At 45.3% G+C, this 16,969-nt stretch overlaps 1 protein-coding gene across 1 annotated transcript in view; it reads right to left on the reverse strand.

Annotated features, from left to right (window-relative positions):
- Nucleotides 1-3,261: 3,261 nt before the first annotated feature.
- Nucleotides 3,262-16,969, reverse strand: part of LOC125944249 (membrane metallo-endopeptidase-like 1) — a 28,214-nt gene continuing 14,506 nt past the window's right edge. Inside the window, exons 2-5 of the mRNA XM_049664595.1 lie at nt 16,235-16,519; nt 12,151-12,348; nt 11,071-11,300; nt 3,262-3,666 (exon numbers count right to left, since the gene is read on the reverse strand). Of these exons, the coding sequence (XP_049520552.1) occupies nt 3,262-3,666; nt 11,071-11,300; nt 12,151-12,348; nt 16,235-16,519 (1,118 nt within the window). The remainder of the gene's footprint in view (nt 3,667-11,070; nt 11,301-12,150; nt 12,349-16,234; nt 16,520-16,969) is intronic.

Below are 16,969 nucleotides of genomic sequence, written 5' to 3' on the forward strand. Positions count from 1 at the left end.
AGCACATTAGTGTTCAAAGGTCATAAAAAATTCACGCAGAAACTCCTCTGGGAGTTGTCTAAGTATACGTAAGCATTGTGCCACGCCACTTGCTTATCTCCACGCAGCCCGGTATCATTATCAATGTTATGAAGCTTGATTCGACCAGTATGAACCCTTATAAATCCTTATCGGTTGTTATCAACCTTATTGGACTAGATATATGGCCCGTATGAACCCTTTTCGGTTGTTATCAACCTTATCGCAATTCATCCGATCCTTATCAAACCGTATCTGTCTTAATCAAACTTATCGGACATTATCCGACCCTTATCAAATGTTATCGGTCCGTATCAACATTATCGGACTTGACCGACCCTCACCATCCCTTATCGGTGCTTAATAACCTTATCAAAATTGCTCCGACCATAATAAGCCCTTATCGCTCTTTAGCACGTTTTCTATCCGCGTCGAACCATTATCAACCGTGATGAGATCAATATAACACTTCATCATTCCTTATCATTACCAACTCATTGAATGCTTACCTGTGTGTGTTGCGCGACGTGAAGCGCATGAGGCCTCAGCATCGGTCGCATTTCGGTCGTTAAAGGAACGCCCCAACGCAAGGCGCATCCCGCGACCACCGAAACGCATTGGGGATGTGGCGTGTTTGGCATTAAATTTTCGCAAAACCGCAATTTTCCTTATGTCTACAATGCTCCAAGTCGGCTCTTCATGTGGTCCTAAGATGGCTTTTATTTCACAATCCCAAATGTCTGAAGAGATCCTTCATAGAAACTGTTCTTTGACATTTGTTTTGCACCGCTGGTAAAACACATTCATATCTTTCAGATAAATTCACCTTCTGCAAGCGTGGGTGTTTACCCCAGTGGGTAAGACACTCGGTTTCCGAGTGTGAGGTAGTAGCTGGTTGTTGTTTCCTCAAAATATGGCTCGTAGGTTCGAAACTCGCCACAACAAACGTTTTACAGCCAAGCTGTATAGCTCTACCTTCCAATGGGTTCGTCGTGTCCGTGGGCAAAAACGCAAAAAAAAAAACAAAAAACATGGTAATGTTTGTAGAATAAATTATCAGGTAAGAATATGGGAGACAACATTTTTGTTTGCGTTAGTAACCCACACAGCAGTAATGTCTAGAACATTATTGCCTTATCCAGTGCATATATCATTCCTTCTGATCAGCACATATGTCGAATACGGCAGTTTTTCTCAGTGTTGTACACGTTCCGTAAGCTCGTTCGTTCCCAATCTTGGAACGAGTTCCCGTTACATGTTACTTTAGTGCTAAAGGAACGCGTTCCGGTGTTACACTTCTAATATTGGAGCGTGTAGTTACATTAGCGCTCCATTTGATTTAAAAAAATACAATATGGTATCGGATAATCGTGCGGCGAAATAAAGTGAGCAATTTAAAACTCACATCGAACTACGTATATTATACGCATTTGAACAACTGGAGATAAAACATTATCTGGAGATAAAAAAGAATCCAAAGAAACGCTCCTAGACGAATTTTTTTTCAGGCAGCACCGGACATACTGTAGACATGTCTAACTGCAACTTTGGTGCTCGTCTATTGCAAGTGCGACACATACGGCACTTTCCACTTCGGTCCTGAAATGCGCAGTCAAGATACTGCGCTTCAGATCTGCAAATAGAAAGTTACTCACATGCACCAATATAATATCCTCCTTAGACCCGGACACAACAACGGGACATCATCGCTTTTCAAGGTAGTTTTTATCGCCTACTGTTATGTCATGAACTTGAAAAACAAATTTTAAAATTTGAATACCACGGATAGATGCCAAGGGCTCCGTCTCCATGTACATGACAATCTCCATCATCTCCTCATGTTAGCTGTGGTAAAAACTGCATGTCATTGTTTAAACGCTGAGGTGAAGATGGGACTACGATGCAGTACATTGCCATGTTGCTGCCGCATCCGGTATTTTCATGCCTCGAAGTCTTTCGGCCGTTTGGGACGACACAGAGGTCTAGACCAATACATTATCAAATTTATCGAAAGCGGATGACAAGAATATGAGTGAACCACTTCTTTACAGTTACACATGCACCGTACTTCACACCCAGAGTGAATATTTTGCGTAATCACTTCCGAGTGAATTTCGAAAAAAAGTTGAAGGCAATGTGGAATGTTACGTACAGGGGGTCTCTGGAGCATATTGTTACGGGGATGTTGGGAGTATAGGCTGGATGTATTTACAATATATACACAAGTAGAGTTAGTGCGGTCAAGATAGCTGACCAGCAACAACACGAAGCAGCCAGTGTCTCTCGATCTTCTTCTTCTTTTCTTTTCGCCTATCCTTCCGTAACAATATAATTAAATTTCTTGCACAAGAAACCGCATCGAAAGGAACAATACATAGGCGTTTAACAAATGCTGATTCAATATTGTCGTTTGAGTGGAAAAAGAAATGCCCAGAATAGATATTCGCTATTTAATAAACACCCTTTTTTGAACTCGGCAAGAGTAACATCTCAAAGTTAGTGTCCGACAGGCCGGAATGGCGGAAAAAGTCTACAGGAGGGAGCGTCACGTGACAATCTTGAAGCCTAGTGATAAAAAAATATAATGGAGAACTCGCGAAAGAAAATGTACCATAGTCACGTGAAAGGCAAATGGTAGTTCTTTGCGCCTCACGCGGTCGACCATCCGCCCTTTATGACGTGTTGCGCACGTGCGTGCGTCGGTGCGCCTGTTTAGTGCCGTGGAACGTTTACAGAAGGAACGCCGTTCCCTCTGCCGTTCCTTCGTAAAAATAACGAGTTATCATTACAGTTCCACCGACCCTTATAGGGACGGTGGAGTTCCTCTGTTCCTCCCAAAAGGAACTAGTTCCAGGAACGCAGTTCCGTACAACACTGGTTTTTCTAGTAAATCATGTAAATAGGTAGAAAATGTATACAACGGGGACTTTCTTGCCTTAGTATAATACATATATTGAACTGATTTTGAGGGCACAAATTAAGTTTAGAACGTTGACAAGGCTTTGAGACCAGCAAAGAAAAGCACCAGTATTACTTCAATGAAAAGAACCACAAAAAACTTAAATATAAAATAGCGCTATAAACGACATTACCAACGTTTTGCACAAGCAGATAATCGTGGCTGCAGGACACTCGCAAAAACGACACCTAGCACAGTGCATGCTCATTCACTAGCGGTAAACAACGCCGCCCATTCTCGTCCACGCGATCTCGCGACAGTCCTCGCTAATCATTTTGGGTAGGTCACCATAGGGCGCATTTATTCTCGGGGTACATGTGATCGCCCGGCTTGCAACGAAACGCCTCGGAAAACTCGTCCATATTCATGGCCGGTACGACACAGCGGTACCTGCCGCTAGCGTGCCGACCAGTCCTGCCGCCGTGGTAGTAACACCACTTCGAGCACTGGAAGACGAAGAAAAGCTGCCGTGCGGTCAGATTCAGGGCCGGCAGCACGACGTCGCGCTTCGACGGGGCGAGCGAGTCGAAGGCACTGAACGCCATCAGAGTCCCACCGAGGTCAGCGAGGTTCTCCGAGTCGGCTGTGTCGTTAAGGGAGGTTGTGTCGTTAAGGGCGGCTGGGTCGTTAAGGGCGGCTGTGTAGTTGAGGGCGGGTTGCCGAGACTGGGCGTCAACGTGCGTCTGTGCCTGCAACAGAGGAACAAATAAAGAGTTCAAAAGCATATTATAGGTTCTGACGGCTCAGGCAAATCATACAGGTGCAGTATGCAATTTTACGAATTCAGGCTTCTCATACTGCTGCCACGTGGCGCTTAATGTGGTGAACAGTATATGTGTTTCACCGAGACGAGTTGATAAATTAACAATCTTTCTTGGCATACTTTCTCTTTGCGGTAGGTACCTGTCTCACCTCGTTTGGAGCCTTTGCAAATTTAGTTTGGCGCCTTTGCAAAGCGCAATAGCCAGTTGCTCTATCAGGGAGGCCGCGGACGAAGACATAGAGCGTGTGAACAATTGTCAATCTTAACACGCTTCTTCTTTGGTGCCAGATCGCGCTTTCACTCGATGCGTGCACCCGCCGTGGTTGCTCAGTGGCTATGGTGTTCGGCTGCTGAGCACGAGGTCGTGGGATCGAATCCCGGCCACGGCGGCCGCATTTCGATGGGGGCGAAATGCGAAAACACACGTATACTTAGATTTAGGTGCACCTTAAAGAACCCCAGGTGGTCCAAATTTCCGGAGTCCCCCACTACGGCGTGCCTCATAATCATATCGTGGTTTTGGCACGTAAAACTCCATAATTTTGAATCGATGCTTCACGTCGCTAGCACCAATAAAGTGTAGCAAACGAGAGCAGTTGCGAACGCGCTAGTTTCCCCCATAGTGCCGTGGCGACAACGTAGTGCTGCTGAAAAGGAGGCACAGATCACGCGGCGTGCCTGCCAAGCAAAGGAATGTACGCTGCTATAAACAAGGCGCGGACAAAGAAGGCGTCCTCGCGCGGATAGGCGAGTCTGAGCTTAAGAGGTTTGCAGAAACCTTGTTACAGTCCTGGCACCAAGCGTGTCAGCAGTACCTGGAGGAAACGTGTGAATCAAGGACCCAGCGAACAGTGTCGGTGCCAGAAGACCAGCGGAAGGACCGTCGAAAACAACCATATAACATAGCGGTTCAGTGCGACAGTGTATAAACAGGCCTAAGTGAAGCACAAAAATAATGTTACGCATAACGTTGCTCAACACGAGTTGGACGCGAGTGATTTCCTCAAAGTTGCAGCGTGTTATATATATACGCACCACAATCACCACCGGGTTTATGGGGATTTCCGATTTTCCTGGCGCCAGTGAAAGTAAAAAAAATCTTACGTAGAAACGTCCTATGCTATCTAACTATAATGCTAAGAGACCAGCATACATTTCACGAAGCTTGAGCCAAAGCTTGAGGAACGAACGAACGAACGAACGCACGCACGGACACGATAGATGTGTTTGATGTCTCATACGTATACTGTTCGCATTCAATGGAAATGTTAAAGGCGCAAATCCTAAAACCGTCGCTAACTTGGCCTGTATCTTGAAAGATATGTTTATAATTCTGTGCCGCTTTCTTTGCTGGACTTATACTCTTCTTGTACATTCGCGTGTGCATTTTGACGTGTTCCAAATAAACATTTCATTTGACAGTCTGCGCTCGGTAACACTGCATCGTCCTTGAACGTAACTTCCAGTTCGAGGTTTTCAACGCGAGCCTATGACGCCTGGTGCACGTGTCCTGCTGTGCGCTCTCTCTTAAAGGTCCATGTGCTTGCATCGCGCTGCACGTACTCCTGAGAGATTTGTGCGTTCGTGATACAGATACACACCCAGCCCCCTGTCGATAAAAAGAAAAGTGGATTCCACGCAGTGTGGGATTCGATGTTATGCGATACATTTTGCGGATAGCTGGCTACCCAGCATTGTTTGGGATTACGCAATGCGTTACCGTGTGGACCAACGTGTTTGTGTAACACGAACAGCTACGTGTCTGACGCGAGACGACGGTGACGACGATTGCGTGATGCCGACGGCATGATTTCTGCTCCGACCGTTCAACGCGTGCTGACGCATGCAGATTGCACGGTTCTGCTTATGTTCTGGACGAGTTTAAGCGTGAGATGCATGGATGGTCACGTCATCAGTGATTACGTATTTGCACAATCGTGCGTATACGTATGGTTAAACGATGATGACATTTGCGCTCCGGCGAATTAACTTTAAAACTTGTTCGCCAAAGCTGATGATGAAGGCGGTACATAGTCGCACAGTTTCTACGCAGCGTTAGCTGCTACGGGGAAAAAATAGTAAGGAATATCTGGGAAACGTGAAATTTTGGGCCAGTTGGTGATGCTTATTTGACTACGGTGAAGCGTGATAGATGGGTCAAAGGGGGGGGGGGGGGGGAGGGCGAGACAGATGGCACAAGCGCTACTAACAACTATGAATGGTTATTGGAATCTTTCGCTGCAGCAGGACAATGCGCGCATGCGCGCAAGACAGTTCTGCAACCGGCAAAGAGCAGGCGCAAAACGAGCAGACGCGTAAGGAATGGAGGCCGATTCCGGTGAGGGGGTGCAGTCTAACACAGCGTCTCAAAGCGCCTGCTGTCACGAGGAAAGAACACTAGAAACTGTCGCGGGATGCACACGCCAAACGGACCAAATGGCTTGTCGGTCTAAAGAACAAAAAATAACAGCGATCGTGGCTAAGTGCCCCCCCCCCCCCCCCCCCCAGAAAAAAAAGAAGCGAGCGTGGCTTAGTGATCAGAGTATTCGGGTGCTGTGCTCGAAGGCAGAGGTTCTATTCCACTGTCGGTCATGCAGTTTTTTTTATTACAGAGGTCGAAAGTGCGTCAGGACAAGAAATACCTACCTACCTACCTGCCGCAAAGTGTCTGGGATCGGGCAAGAAATGCTTCTCATTAAAAGCACGCATCGACAGTAAAATCAAACTGTGTGAAGGCCATCTCGTGAAGGTCTCGCTAGACCGATGTTGTTTACAAGTTTGCAACACAATCGGTGATAATTTGATTTGATTTGATTTGTTTAATTGTTTGCATCAGGATGATGCGGGATGGCCCAGGCAAAAAGCGACAAATTCGCTCGAAGAAAACCTGAGCCCCCCTTGCACATGGCATACAGCAAGTGCAAACGCTGAAATATTTCTAGACAAAAAAAAAAAACCCGGGTACTGAACTACGATAATCATACAAAAGAAGTTGTAAAAAAAAATCGTTCTTACAGCGCTGATCCTACAGACTTCATCAATATACGATCGGAGTCCCTTGGAAAACGAACCCAACCTATGCTTGTAGTCCAAACTCCAAGCGTCACTGCCTAGGTGCCCACTATTTTACAGCGAAGCTGTCTATGGCTAGGATCCCGGGATTTTTTCGGGCGCGTCACGCCAACAGAAAACCCAGGTGGGCCGATCCCGGTGGCAGTGCAGGGCCAGGAACAATGGCTCGTACCCCCATAAGGCAGAGGCCTGAAGCGAGTACACATCAGAGCTTTCGTTTCAATCGAAACGCACACAAAACAAAACGTCAAACCAGGTGATCAGGAAAACGACGGATCATGTTTTATTTTAATGTAAATATATGTGCCTACAGGAGCAACTGGAGACCGCAGGGAGATGCCTTCGTCCTGCAGTGGACATAAATATAAGCTGATGATGATGATGTCTTCAACGATCCTGTCAACCAACTACCGTACACGGGTCATGCATCGCTTTAGCTTTGCCCAAAAACATTTCTCAAATAACAACGGAAAACATCATTGTGTATCATAGCGACCACAAAGTAGTTATAGCAGTCATTTCAATATAATAAATAAACTAAAGGTTTTGTAAACTGCATTCAAACGTGTGTTTGTGTCATATATCACTTTGAGCAGAAACGTGCGTAATGGGCACACATTATGAGATCTGTGTTTGACAAGTTGCTCCATTAGGCGCAACATATCTATAGCTTCGCTCACCAACCACCTTCGCAGGAGTGGATTGGCGGTGGTATTTTTTTGGCATATGCACAACGTGTGCGGAGATTCGCGCATTACCAACTGCCTTGGTAATCAAACAGGCTTCTAGTGGGGCGCGTCTGTCGGAGGAAATAATTTTTTATAGCCTGACAACTTTTCTTAAAACTTATTAGGCTATACTTTTCTACAGGTTTAAAGAAACGGGTCTGGCAAGGAGACTATCTCTCAACTAATATTCACTGCATGCTTAGGAGAAGTATTCAAACTATTAGACTGGGAAGGATTAGGAGCGAGAATCAACGGCGAATGCCTCAGCAACCTTCAGTTTGCAGATGTCATTGTGCAGTTGAGTAATGCTAGCGACGAATTGCAAGAAATGATTGAATGTGAAAGTGTAAAGGTAGAGTTGAAGGTTATTATGTAAGAGACAAAGGGAATGTTTAATAGCCCAGCAAGGGAACAATAATTCGTGATTGGCCGTCAGCCTCTTGAGTCTGTAAAGCAGTACGTTTTTCTAGGCCAATTACCCACAGAGGACCCTGGACACGAGAAGGAAACTTACAGAAGAATAAAAATGAATTGGGCCGCATACGGCAGTCATTACCAAATCCTGACTGGGAGCTTACCACTGTCGTTGGAAAGAAAAGTGTACAATCATTGCATTCTACCGGTGCTCACATATGGGGCACTAACTTGGAGGTTAAGAAGCTCGAGAAGTTAAGGACCGCGTAAAAAGTGATGGAACAAAAAATGTTATTGTAACGTTAAGAGACAGGAAGTGAGCGGTGTGGATCAGAGAGCAAATGGGGAAAGCGATATTCTAGTTGGCATTAGGAGGAAAAAATGGAGTTGGTCAGACCACGTAATTCGTAGGGTAGGCAATCGGTGGTCCATTGCGTTTACAGAGTGGATGCTAAGGGAAGGGGAGTGCAGTCGAGGATGGCAGACAATTAGGCGGGGTGATCAAATTAGGAAATTTGCAGGCGCAACTTAGAATCAGGTAGCGCAAGACAGGTGCTATTGGAGATCGGTGAGAGAGGCCTTCTTCGTGCAGTGGACGAAAAAAAATAGGCGAATGATGACGAATATGAAATTTCTTCATGTGGATGTCACCAAACACTTATTGAACTATTTTGTTCCAATTTATTAATCGTCATTATATTTTAGATTACGAGCCGGTTTGAATCATACACATACTTTCTAATATCGGTCCCAGTCCGCGTCAACTCTGGCTGAAATTCCGCTTCGGATATGAATTTAGGTTCACGTTCAGGTTCAGTTCGACTACCTGGTTATAACACACTTCGACGGTATGTGGCGCTCGCTCTTTCTATGAAGTTGGCAGTAGCATGGCAGGGCAATGCGGTTGCTTAGCAAGAAAGTAACGTGACCTGGGGAGAAACTTGTCACCTCAACAAAATCTCAAGCGACGCCTGAATGCTTGGAAAAGAGAACCTTGGCCCGGCATAATGTATGGATTCTTATCACTAGATTTTAATGTTTTCTTGTCTCACGGCCGGCTGACCAGAGTGATAACGCCGGTAGTACGTCGCTCATACCACAGACGAAGTGCAAAAATATGAACAATTATAATATAAAAAATCACATTATTCCTAGCGTCATGTTAATATCATAGAGGTATAAAAATAAAGCAAAGTTTCACAGAAGGCACGGCGGTGCGTTCTTACCCTTTTGTGTGATTCCCGCAAACAGAGCGCTTCATTCAGGTAGTGCTGCTTCGCCTCTGGCGTTGCCCAGCTACGAATTGTGTTGTTTTCATCAAATTCGAATCCGAGGACGTCGAATCCATGCATTATTTCGTGTCCGACAATCTATGGGAAGCATAGCAAGGAAAATGAAAACGGACAGATCGCTGTTTTGAATGCATTAACATACCATTGGCCACAAGACGAGATGAGACTGGTTCTATTTACTGACTTCAGTGCGAACGATGCTGGCCGTCATTTTTTTCTAAGTATGACGGCCCAGTTTCGCGTAGCCAACGTCAGCCGTGACTTTCTAACAACGCACAGTTATTTGTCTATTGGCTAAGATATGACAATGGTGTGGAACAATTAGCGAGCAATACATTATAATTTTGGTAAAGTCTTCAGATAATGAATACAACAACAACAACAAAAAATATACAAGCATACCTGTTTTTTCTAAGGACCGATAAGCTCTAAAATAATAGTACACAAGCGTTGGCCCTTTCTTCGCGCTGTTCTTGTCGATGTATGTGTCAATGTAGTATTGCATGCTTTTAGAAGCAACTGCATCACAATGCCGTAGCAATAATATTAAAAAAACGCACACACATAAGGAATGAAGATAAGCTCCCCCTAGTAATTCATTTACGAAGCAACTTAGTATGTTCTCACTTTGTTATTAAACTATTCTCTTAGTGCAATATACGAAAGTGGTTAAGCAGTGTAGCTGTGTTTGCCAATTCGATCACACCGTCAATGTCAGACTATTTTTTCTGTATTGTCCTGTGGGACGATGGACTGCAGCTTAGTGTTAGTTTGCACAGCTTCGTTTCTTTAGTTCACCTTACGCTGTCACTGCGCATAAAACTGTGTTCAAGAACCCTAGAATAGCGTTTGACACGCGTATAAAACGTTTTCTCACAGAATTCTAACAAGCTTATGCTATCTTTATTAGCAAAACATTACAAAAAAGCACCATGTTAAAGCCAAGCTCGGCAACTTGTTGGTTCATCTGGCACGCACAGTGCATTATAAACAAAATTTGTCCCAAGGTACCGTTACGGCGAACTACACATACATATATGCTTTACCCATATGAAATCGCCGTCGCAGTACATATATTTCTTTACGGAAAATGATACATTTCGTACGCCTCCACCATGTAAGGGACAATGCATTGCGGTACAGGTTTTCCCAGCTACTGTGCCACACACCACTTTTCAATTTTTTTCCTAACAGTTATATTGGTTTTTTTTACATTAGAACTGCAATATTGTCGATCCCAGCGGTAGGTAAGTGTGGCTCCATGCGACCCGATGACGTGGCAGTGGCGAAGACGTGGACAACCGAAATGTATTGGAATATGAAAGGAATCGTTACAAAATAGGGTTCTAAATTTCAAACAGAAATCAAGTTCTAATCGGAAAGTGGCTTCAACCAGTTTCCATACCGTAACACCTTCTTTGTTTTGTGAAGGCGACAGTTCGGCTGTTTGGTGACCAATGATCGTGAAGAGGAGCAACAGCACACTCAACACAACACACATAAGAAAGAGGGCCGGAGTGGACACAGAGCATTTAACTCGCCCAATCTCTTCCGCGTACTATGACTTGAGCGCAGCCCCCTATCCTTTTCAAGACACCTTTGGTTTGCTGCGTTCATATGTAATCGAAATAGTATAAGAGTTACTTGATGTACTAGTTTTATAGAAGCTAGAAGAAACCTAAAAAAAAGACGATTAAATTGTGATGTCTGCGCAAAAAGCTGTTCATAAAGGCAGATATTCATTGTTGAAGGTCTAGAAATTGTTAGTGGGAGGAGAAACAAGCTCGCTATTCTGACAATTGCTTAGAGCTGTCAACTGATTACCTGTCCAAGGCTTCCATAGGCGGCTGACAGAGGACCTTTCGAGAAATATATTTCCGGCTGAAGGATCGCTGCCGGTATGATGATGAGGTTCGCCCATCGCACGTAGTGGGCGTTCACCGTCGCAGAATCGAAGAAATAGGTTTCTTTGTCGGTGAGCAGTCTGTGCTGGTAGGCCATGCGGGCGCTCAGCCACGTTGCGAAGAAGCTATCCGTGGAGTCATCAAAGACGCCTGAAAACGATACGAGAGAAGTAGTTTCCTACGGGCATCTCACCCAGCGTTCAATATTCTGCTTTCATAAATTTTTCAGAGACGTAGCAATGTGGCTCGATCTTTAAACGAAGCTCCATTAAACTACCCACGTACGCAGAATATGCAGTCTAGATCTCCTGGTGACCTGTCAAAGAAGAATATCCCCCACCCCACCCTCCTTCCCATCCCTGAAGGTTTTCGAGAGCACCATATGAGAAAAAAAATGAAATTGCATTGCAGCCAACCCACCCACCCTCTACTTATAAATGCAGCAGATACTTCGTTGTACCGCATTGCTAATCTGAATTGCAAAAATAAGTATCCTGGATCGATGCTTGTTTTGTCATGAAATCCGTGCTCCAAAGGTGTAGCTTCAGGCAGTACACATATACTGAAGCATATTAAGACAAAGCGACAACGATCGCTCAAAACTGCTGCCTAGCAAAACACAGAGCTGAAGGTTTCGAAGTGATTTTCTTTTCCCCCCGGAATGGCCTTCTGTCTTCCACATGCGTCTGTCCCATTTCCGTTGTCGTAAGACTCCATCGTTTCACACTTAAGGTACCCTTGCAATGTGTGAACAGTATCATTAACTACAAAATAATATGTTCACTTGCATTCGTGGTGATGCACAGCTATATGACAAAATGACAGCAGCGCTGTTCTTCAAAGCCCTCTTGCGCTTGTTTAGCAGTACATACATTGTTCAGTTTCGCCGAATGGAAATATGCTGACATAATTGTACACGTGTGCATCTCTTAACCCTTTATATTTCGAGGTTTGCAATAATAAGCTGCAGCGCAAAAAACACTGGAAGCGATGTGCTCACTGTAGTACTTTTCCAACTTCGCTGCGTTGTCCAGTTGCGCCGGATGACCGACGTTCGCCGCCATGTTCTCGAGCTTCTGAAGGGCCACTGTGCGGGAATTTCCTTCGAGCCACTGGGACGCCTCTAGAGAGCGCCGGAGGGTGTCTGCGAGTCTTCGAACCATTTCCTTTGTTTCACGAAGAGCGTGCATGCTGACCACTGTAAAGAGAGCCGTGGCAACGAGCGCACACAGTGACGAAATTTGCGTTTAAGAAGAAAGACAGCCACCAGAATACTTCACAAGAGTAAACGTGACAAAGTCTAGCTTGAACACACAGAAAGGGGGTAACACCGCTTGCGACGGGCGGCGTCCCTCTTGCAGAAACCTAAAAATTACGGGCTCTCAGCAACTCGGTTTCCCGGTCTAGTCAAGGTAGTGAGGGGTCGACTGAGTGACGTAGCCATTAGGGATGTGACGTGATACTGAACAAAAAATAACGACAATGCTGTACAATTGTAAGAGCCCTTGATTATAGTTTATCTAATAGGCACGAGAAAACAATATTCAATCAGTGAAACGGGGAGATCAGTACCTTATTTGGAAGATGTTAATTTGCGGGGGGAAATTCAGGCGGTAAATTTTTTTCATTTTTCTCGCTATAGACCCCGTAAACGTGAATATCTGGATCTCAACAATAAAGTCCGCACGTAGAAGCACAATAAATGAAATGAACACGACTACCTCGGTACTAATTGCTCAGCTACAGTGACTCTCAGCTCCTTCGGCAGTGACCTATCCGTTAGAACTGCATGCTGCACTAATGCGCTTGCGCACCATAGGTGTATCTTAAGTACAGACGTTGATGCATGCGTTATCCTTATTATTTGACAGAAACATAAGATAGCGTAAGAGTATCTTAAAAGTGTATCAAAGATACACGGATGCGCAATACTTCCATACTCACTGGGTGCGATCCGTGCCACCAGGGCCCTTTGTAGCGAAAAAGCTAGCCACTCGAAAAAAAAACCCGTCTGATTCGCGCATAGAAGAAAGCATGGGCCCCGTGTCGCAGAAAATCCGGTGTCGGCAACTGGCGTCGGCGTGCGATGTCGGCGGGTGGCGGAGAAAATCATGCCTAACCACGCAGGCCCTCCGAATATATTTAGGTACACGTATATGCCACGCTTCTTATATGACATGCGGTATCATCATCATCATCATCATCATCATCATCATCATCATCAGCCTATATTTATGTCCACTGCAGGGCGAAGGCCTCTCCCTGCGATCTCCAATTACCCCGGTCTTGCGCTAGCGTATTCCAATTTGCGCCTGCGAATTTCCTAACTTCATCATCTCACCTGGTTTTCTGCCGCCCTCGACTGCGCTTTCCTTCTCTTGGTATCCATTCTGTAACTCTAAAGGTCCACCGGTTATCCATCCTACGCATTACATGGCCTGCCCAGCTCCACTTCTTCCGCGGTATATGCGGTATATGCGGGTTATATTGCCACACCATTCTATCAGCAACGTTGCTCATACCTTGTCTTGCGTTCTTGGCAAAGCTATTCCTCGAAATTTTGAGAATGACAATGCCACAAACAAATGTCACCTAACAAAACACCCACAGCGCATGCCTTTTATGTTAAATCTTCTCAGACTGAAATATTAAAAGTACGAAAGAAAAACGGAAACCTGAAAATTATGCATTTTTTTGGGTGCGGCTGTGTAATATCTCCTAGAGAGCCTACATGCAACTCTCCCTGATATCTCTGGGATATCACGGTCCACTGGTGCGGCCGATCTGTGGCAAATTTTTCTTTTTCTTCTGGCGCGTCACCGGTTTAGACATGAGTGAGTACTGGGGGATGGCTGAGTTACGTCCAGAAGATGAAGTGAAACGATGGAGTCGATCAAGTGAAGGGATGTACAAATAAAGCGCCAGTGTCCTTGACTGTGCCTGGTGGTTCTTTTTTGATGATGTTCTTTTTTCAATTGATATTACTTTTCAAGCTTCGTCAGTGGTACTAGCGACACTCCACTCGCGTATTGACAGTGATCGGCTGGCGTGAACGCTGCGTAATCAGAACAGAATAAAATCGAGCTAGCTGAATCCTTACCGGAACTGGCTTCCTGCAGCGAATGAACACACGAGGACAGTAAATCGCGCTACTTATTCCCTCGGCCATTTAGAGCAGACCAATAGAAGCCAGAGGAAACTGGTGCCTTTCAGGCATCCCTTTAAACGCACAATCGCCGACGGCCAATTCCAGTTATAAGCTTCCACGCGCTTATGCAACTTGCCATGAACTTTGAAGCCACGATCAGTGCAGAGAAGAACTGTAGAAGGGCTGAAAAGTGAGCCTTTCGGGCACATATCAAGGAGTATTCTTGGGAACAGCGCAAGAAGACGGGACAGGAACAGACAACAGAAGTGATTAGACAACACTTCGCTCGTGCTCTCTTGCCTTGTCCCATCTTTTCGCGCTGTCCCCAAGTATTCTCGGAAAAGAACCGTCAACGCGCCCCAGAGTGGTATAACGACACCGCCTCTCAGCTGCTCTGCAAGTGCATACATATTTGCTGCGCTAGTTACCTTGCTACGCGTCACATTGCTTCAGGCTTGCATGGAAAGAAAATGAGGGCTATCTGGCTCTCAAGTAAACTCACTACCTCGTGTTTTCGTCCCATACGCTACCAGCAAGGAAGGATATTGCTGATCAGTGACCGAATTCAACAAGCTTTCCGTTCGTAAGTGCTCTTCGTCATTGGCCAGCCGCCTTCACAAATATTATGACGTGCATCAGTCCTGCCGGACGTTTGCTCCTAGGAACAATTCTAAGTTCAGAATATTCGCGAATACTGATCCAGGAACCAGTATTCATCCAGGGCCCTCTTTTCTGTCTTCCGTCTTTTTAATGAGCTTTAAAGTGTTCTCATAAAGTCTGACTATAAAAAAGTTGCGGAGCTGCCTCTAATTGTGAAGGTACACATCATCAGCAGTGAATGAGCAGCATTTCAGTGAGCAACTTCCTCTGGAAGTCCGCATCACCACCTTGAACGAGAGTTAGTTGCAAAGGATCAATATCGTCAATGTACTGCGTTTTTCTGCGCTGCGTACGGAGTCGCAGAAAATGAAGGAAGGCTGAAGTGAGACGCTTGTAAGTGATCGCGCTGTACCGCTAAGTGCACACCATTGCGGCGTCGTGCATGACATTGCCTAGCATATATGCGCTGGGAGCCACCCAGGAGATGGTATTTCTGGGTCGTTCTGTAGGCGTCCTCCATCGCCTACATCAGAAATAGAAACAATAATCCGAACTGAAGAAATACACGATAAGGTTAAACATAAATAATGATGAATGACGCATGACACTGCGGCAACTGGGCGTCAAGCGTGAGAGAAACAGAAAGCAAACACAGAAATGCTATTCTTAGAGAACCGCTGAACTATTTCAAATAAATTTTGTCTCGTATAAGCTTGAAAACTACAGCATACCAATTGTAGCCAGCAATGTATACTTTTGGGCATCAATATTTTCAAGAATTTGCCCGAAATTGGCAGGTTAAAAGAAATTAAGACACGTTGTTCTCAAATACTTCACTCTGTACCAAAACGAATACCACGGTTTTTTGACCTGAATCGTCTGCAGCGGAGAAATGCGACGTAAGGGTTTACAGTTTACGTGAAATTGCTACAATGTTTACGAAAGTTCTGTAGTAACCCTCCTCACAGATCAGTTGTGCATAAAACATATGAAGCAGTTATGGCCACTTTAGGTGCCTAATAGCTGCATAAGACACAATTGCGATGTAGTCTTTTTTGCTGACTTACACAGTTGCAAACTTGGCGTTTGAGTTTTTTTATTATGTAGAAAGACTAGTTGCCTCAATTGTAAGCTGCATCATAAATTAGGTACGTTTTATTTTTTTCTGTTGGATTCAGCAAACCGCATCAGAACCGGTGCGGTGGGTGCCGAAGAGAACAATTTTGTCATTGAGCTTTGGAAGTAGAGCGTCCTCTCAGAACTCCATGGCGTGTGACGTAGTGTTGTAACGCCCTATCAATAAAGTATGTATGTGCAGTTGCAGAAGGACACTTACTGGCCAATAGGTATCGACTTGTCAGCGCGGACTCCATGACACCCTTGACGTGGTCGTAACAAACGGCTTCGAGAGTTTTCCCAGACTCGGCTGCCTGTCTACCTGGCAGCGCAACCTCCAATCCCTGACGGAAGATGCTCCAAGCGACCAGATAGCGGACTCCTTCGGACTCTACGGAGTTGACCACATTTTGCAGTATGAGCGCTGTGGACTGTTTGAAGGTGACGCTGTCGCTGCCGTTGTAAGCTCCGCCCGTGTATTGTACGATCATCGAGTCCCACTGATCTAAAACGGAAAAAAGGGAAACAAAGAAACAAAAACCAATAAAAAACTGTTTCGGCAGAACGCCATTTCACGATGTCTGTTGACGTTAATGCGAATAACATTTCAGAAAGATAGCGACACACCGTATCGCTGAACACACCATCATTTACAATCTGTAGTGATCATTCTAAGATTCCATTGCTTCGGGTTTGTTACTGTTGAGAACAGAAGAGAAAGAAGCGCGCCATGACCACGCGAATAGGCTAGGGGACACGGGGTTTCAATAAAGCAGTCACATCGAGGACCTGTAACCGACGGACGCGCAGTCGCTTTGTTCTTTACATTATGGTGCCGAAACCCTGGAAGGGGACTGCCGTCCGCACAGCCGATCATGGATCGACTACGCTGTCATCGCGGCGTCATTCGAAGCCTCGCTACCAGGGTCATCGAAGCCGCAACCAAAGCTTGCAA

Source organism: Dermacentor silvarum, chromosome 3, assembly GCF_013339745.2.
Source record: "Dermacentor silvarum isolate Dsil-2018 chromosome 3, BIME_Dsil_1.4, whole genome shotgun sequence".
In the NCBI taxonomy this organism is placed as follows: Eukaryota; Metazoa; Arthropoda; class Arachnida; order Ixodida; family Ixodidae; genus Dermacentor; species Dermacentor silvarum.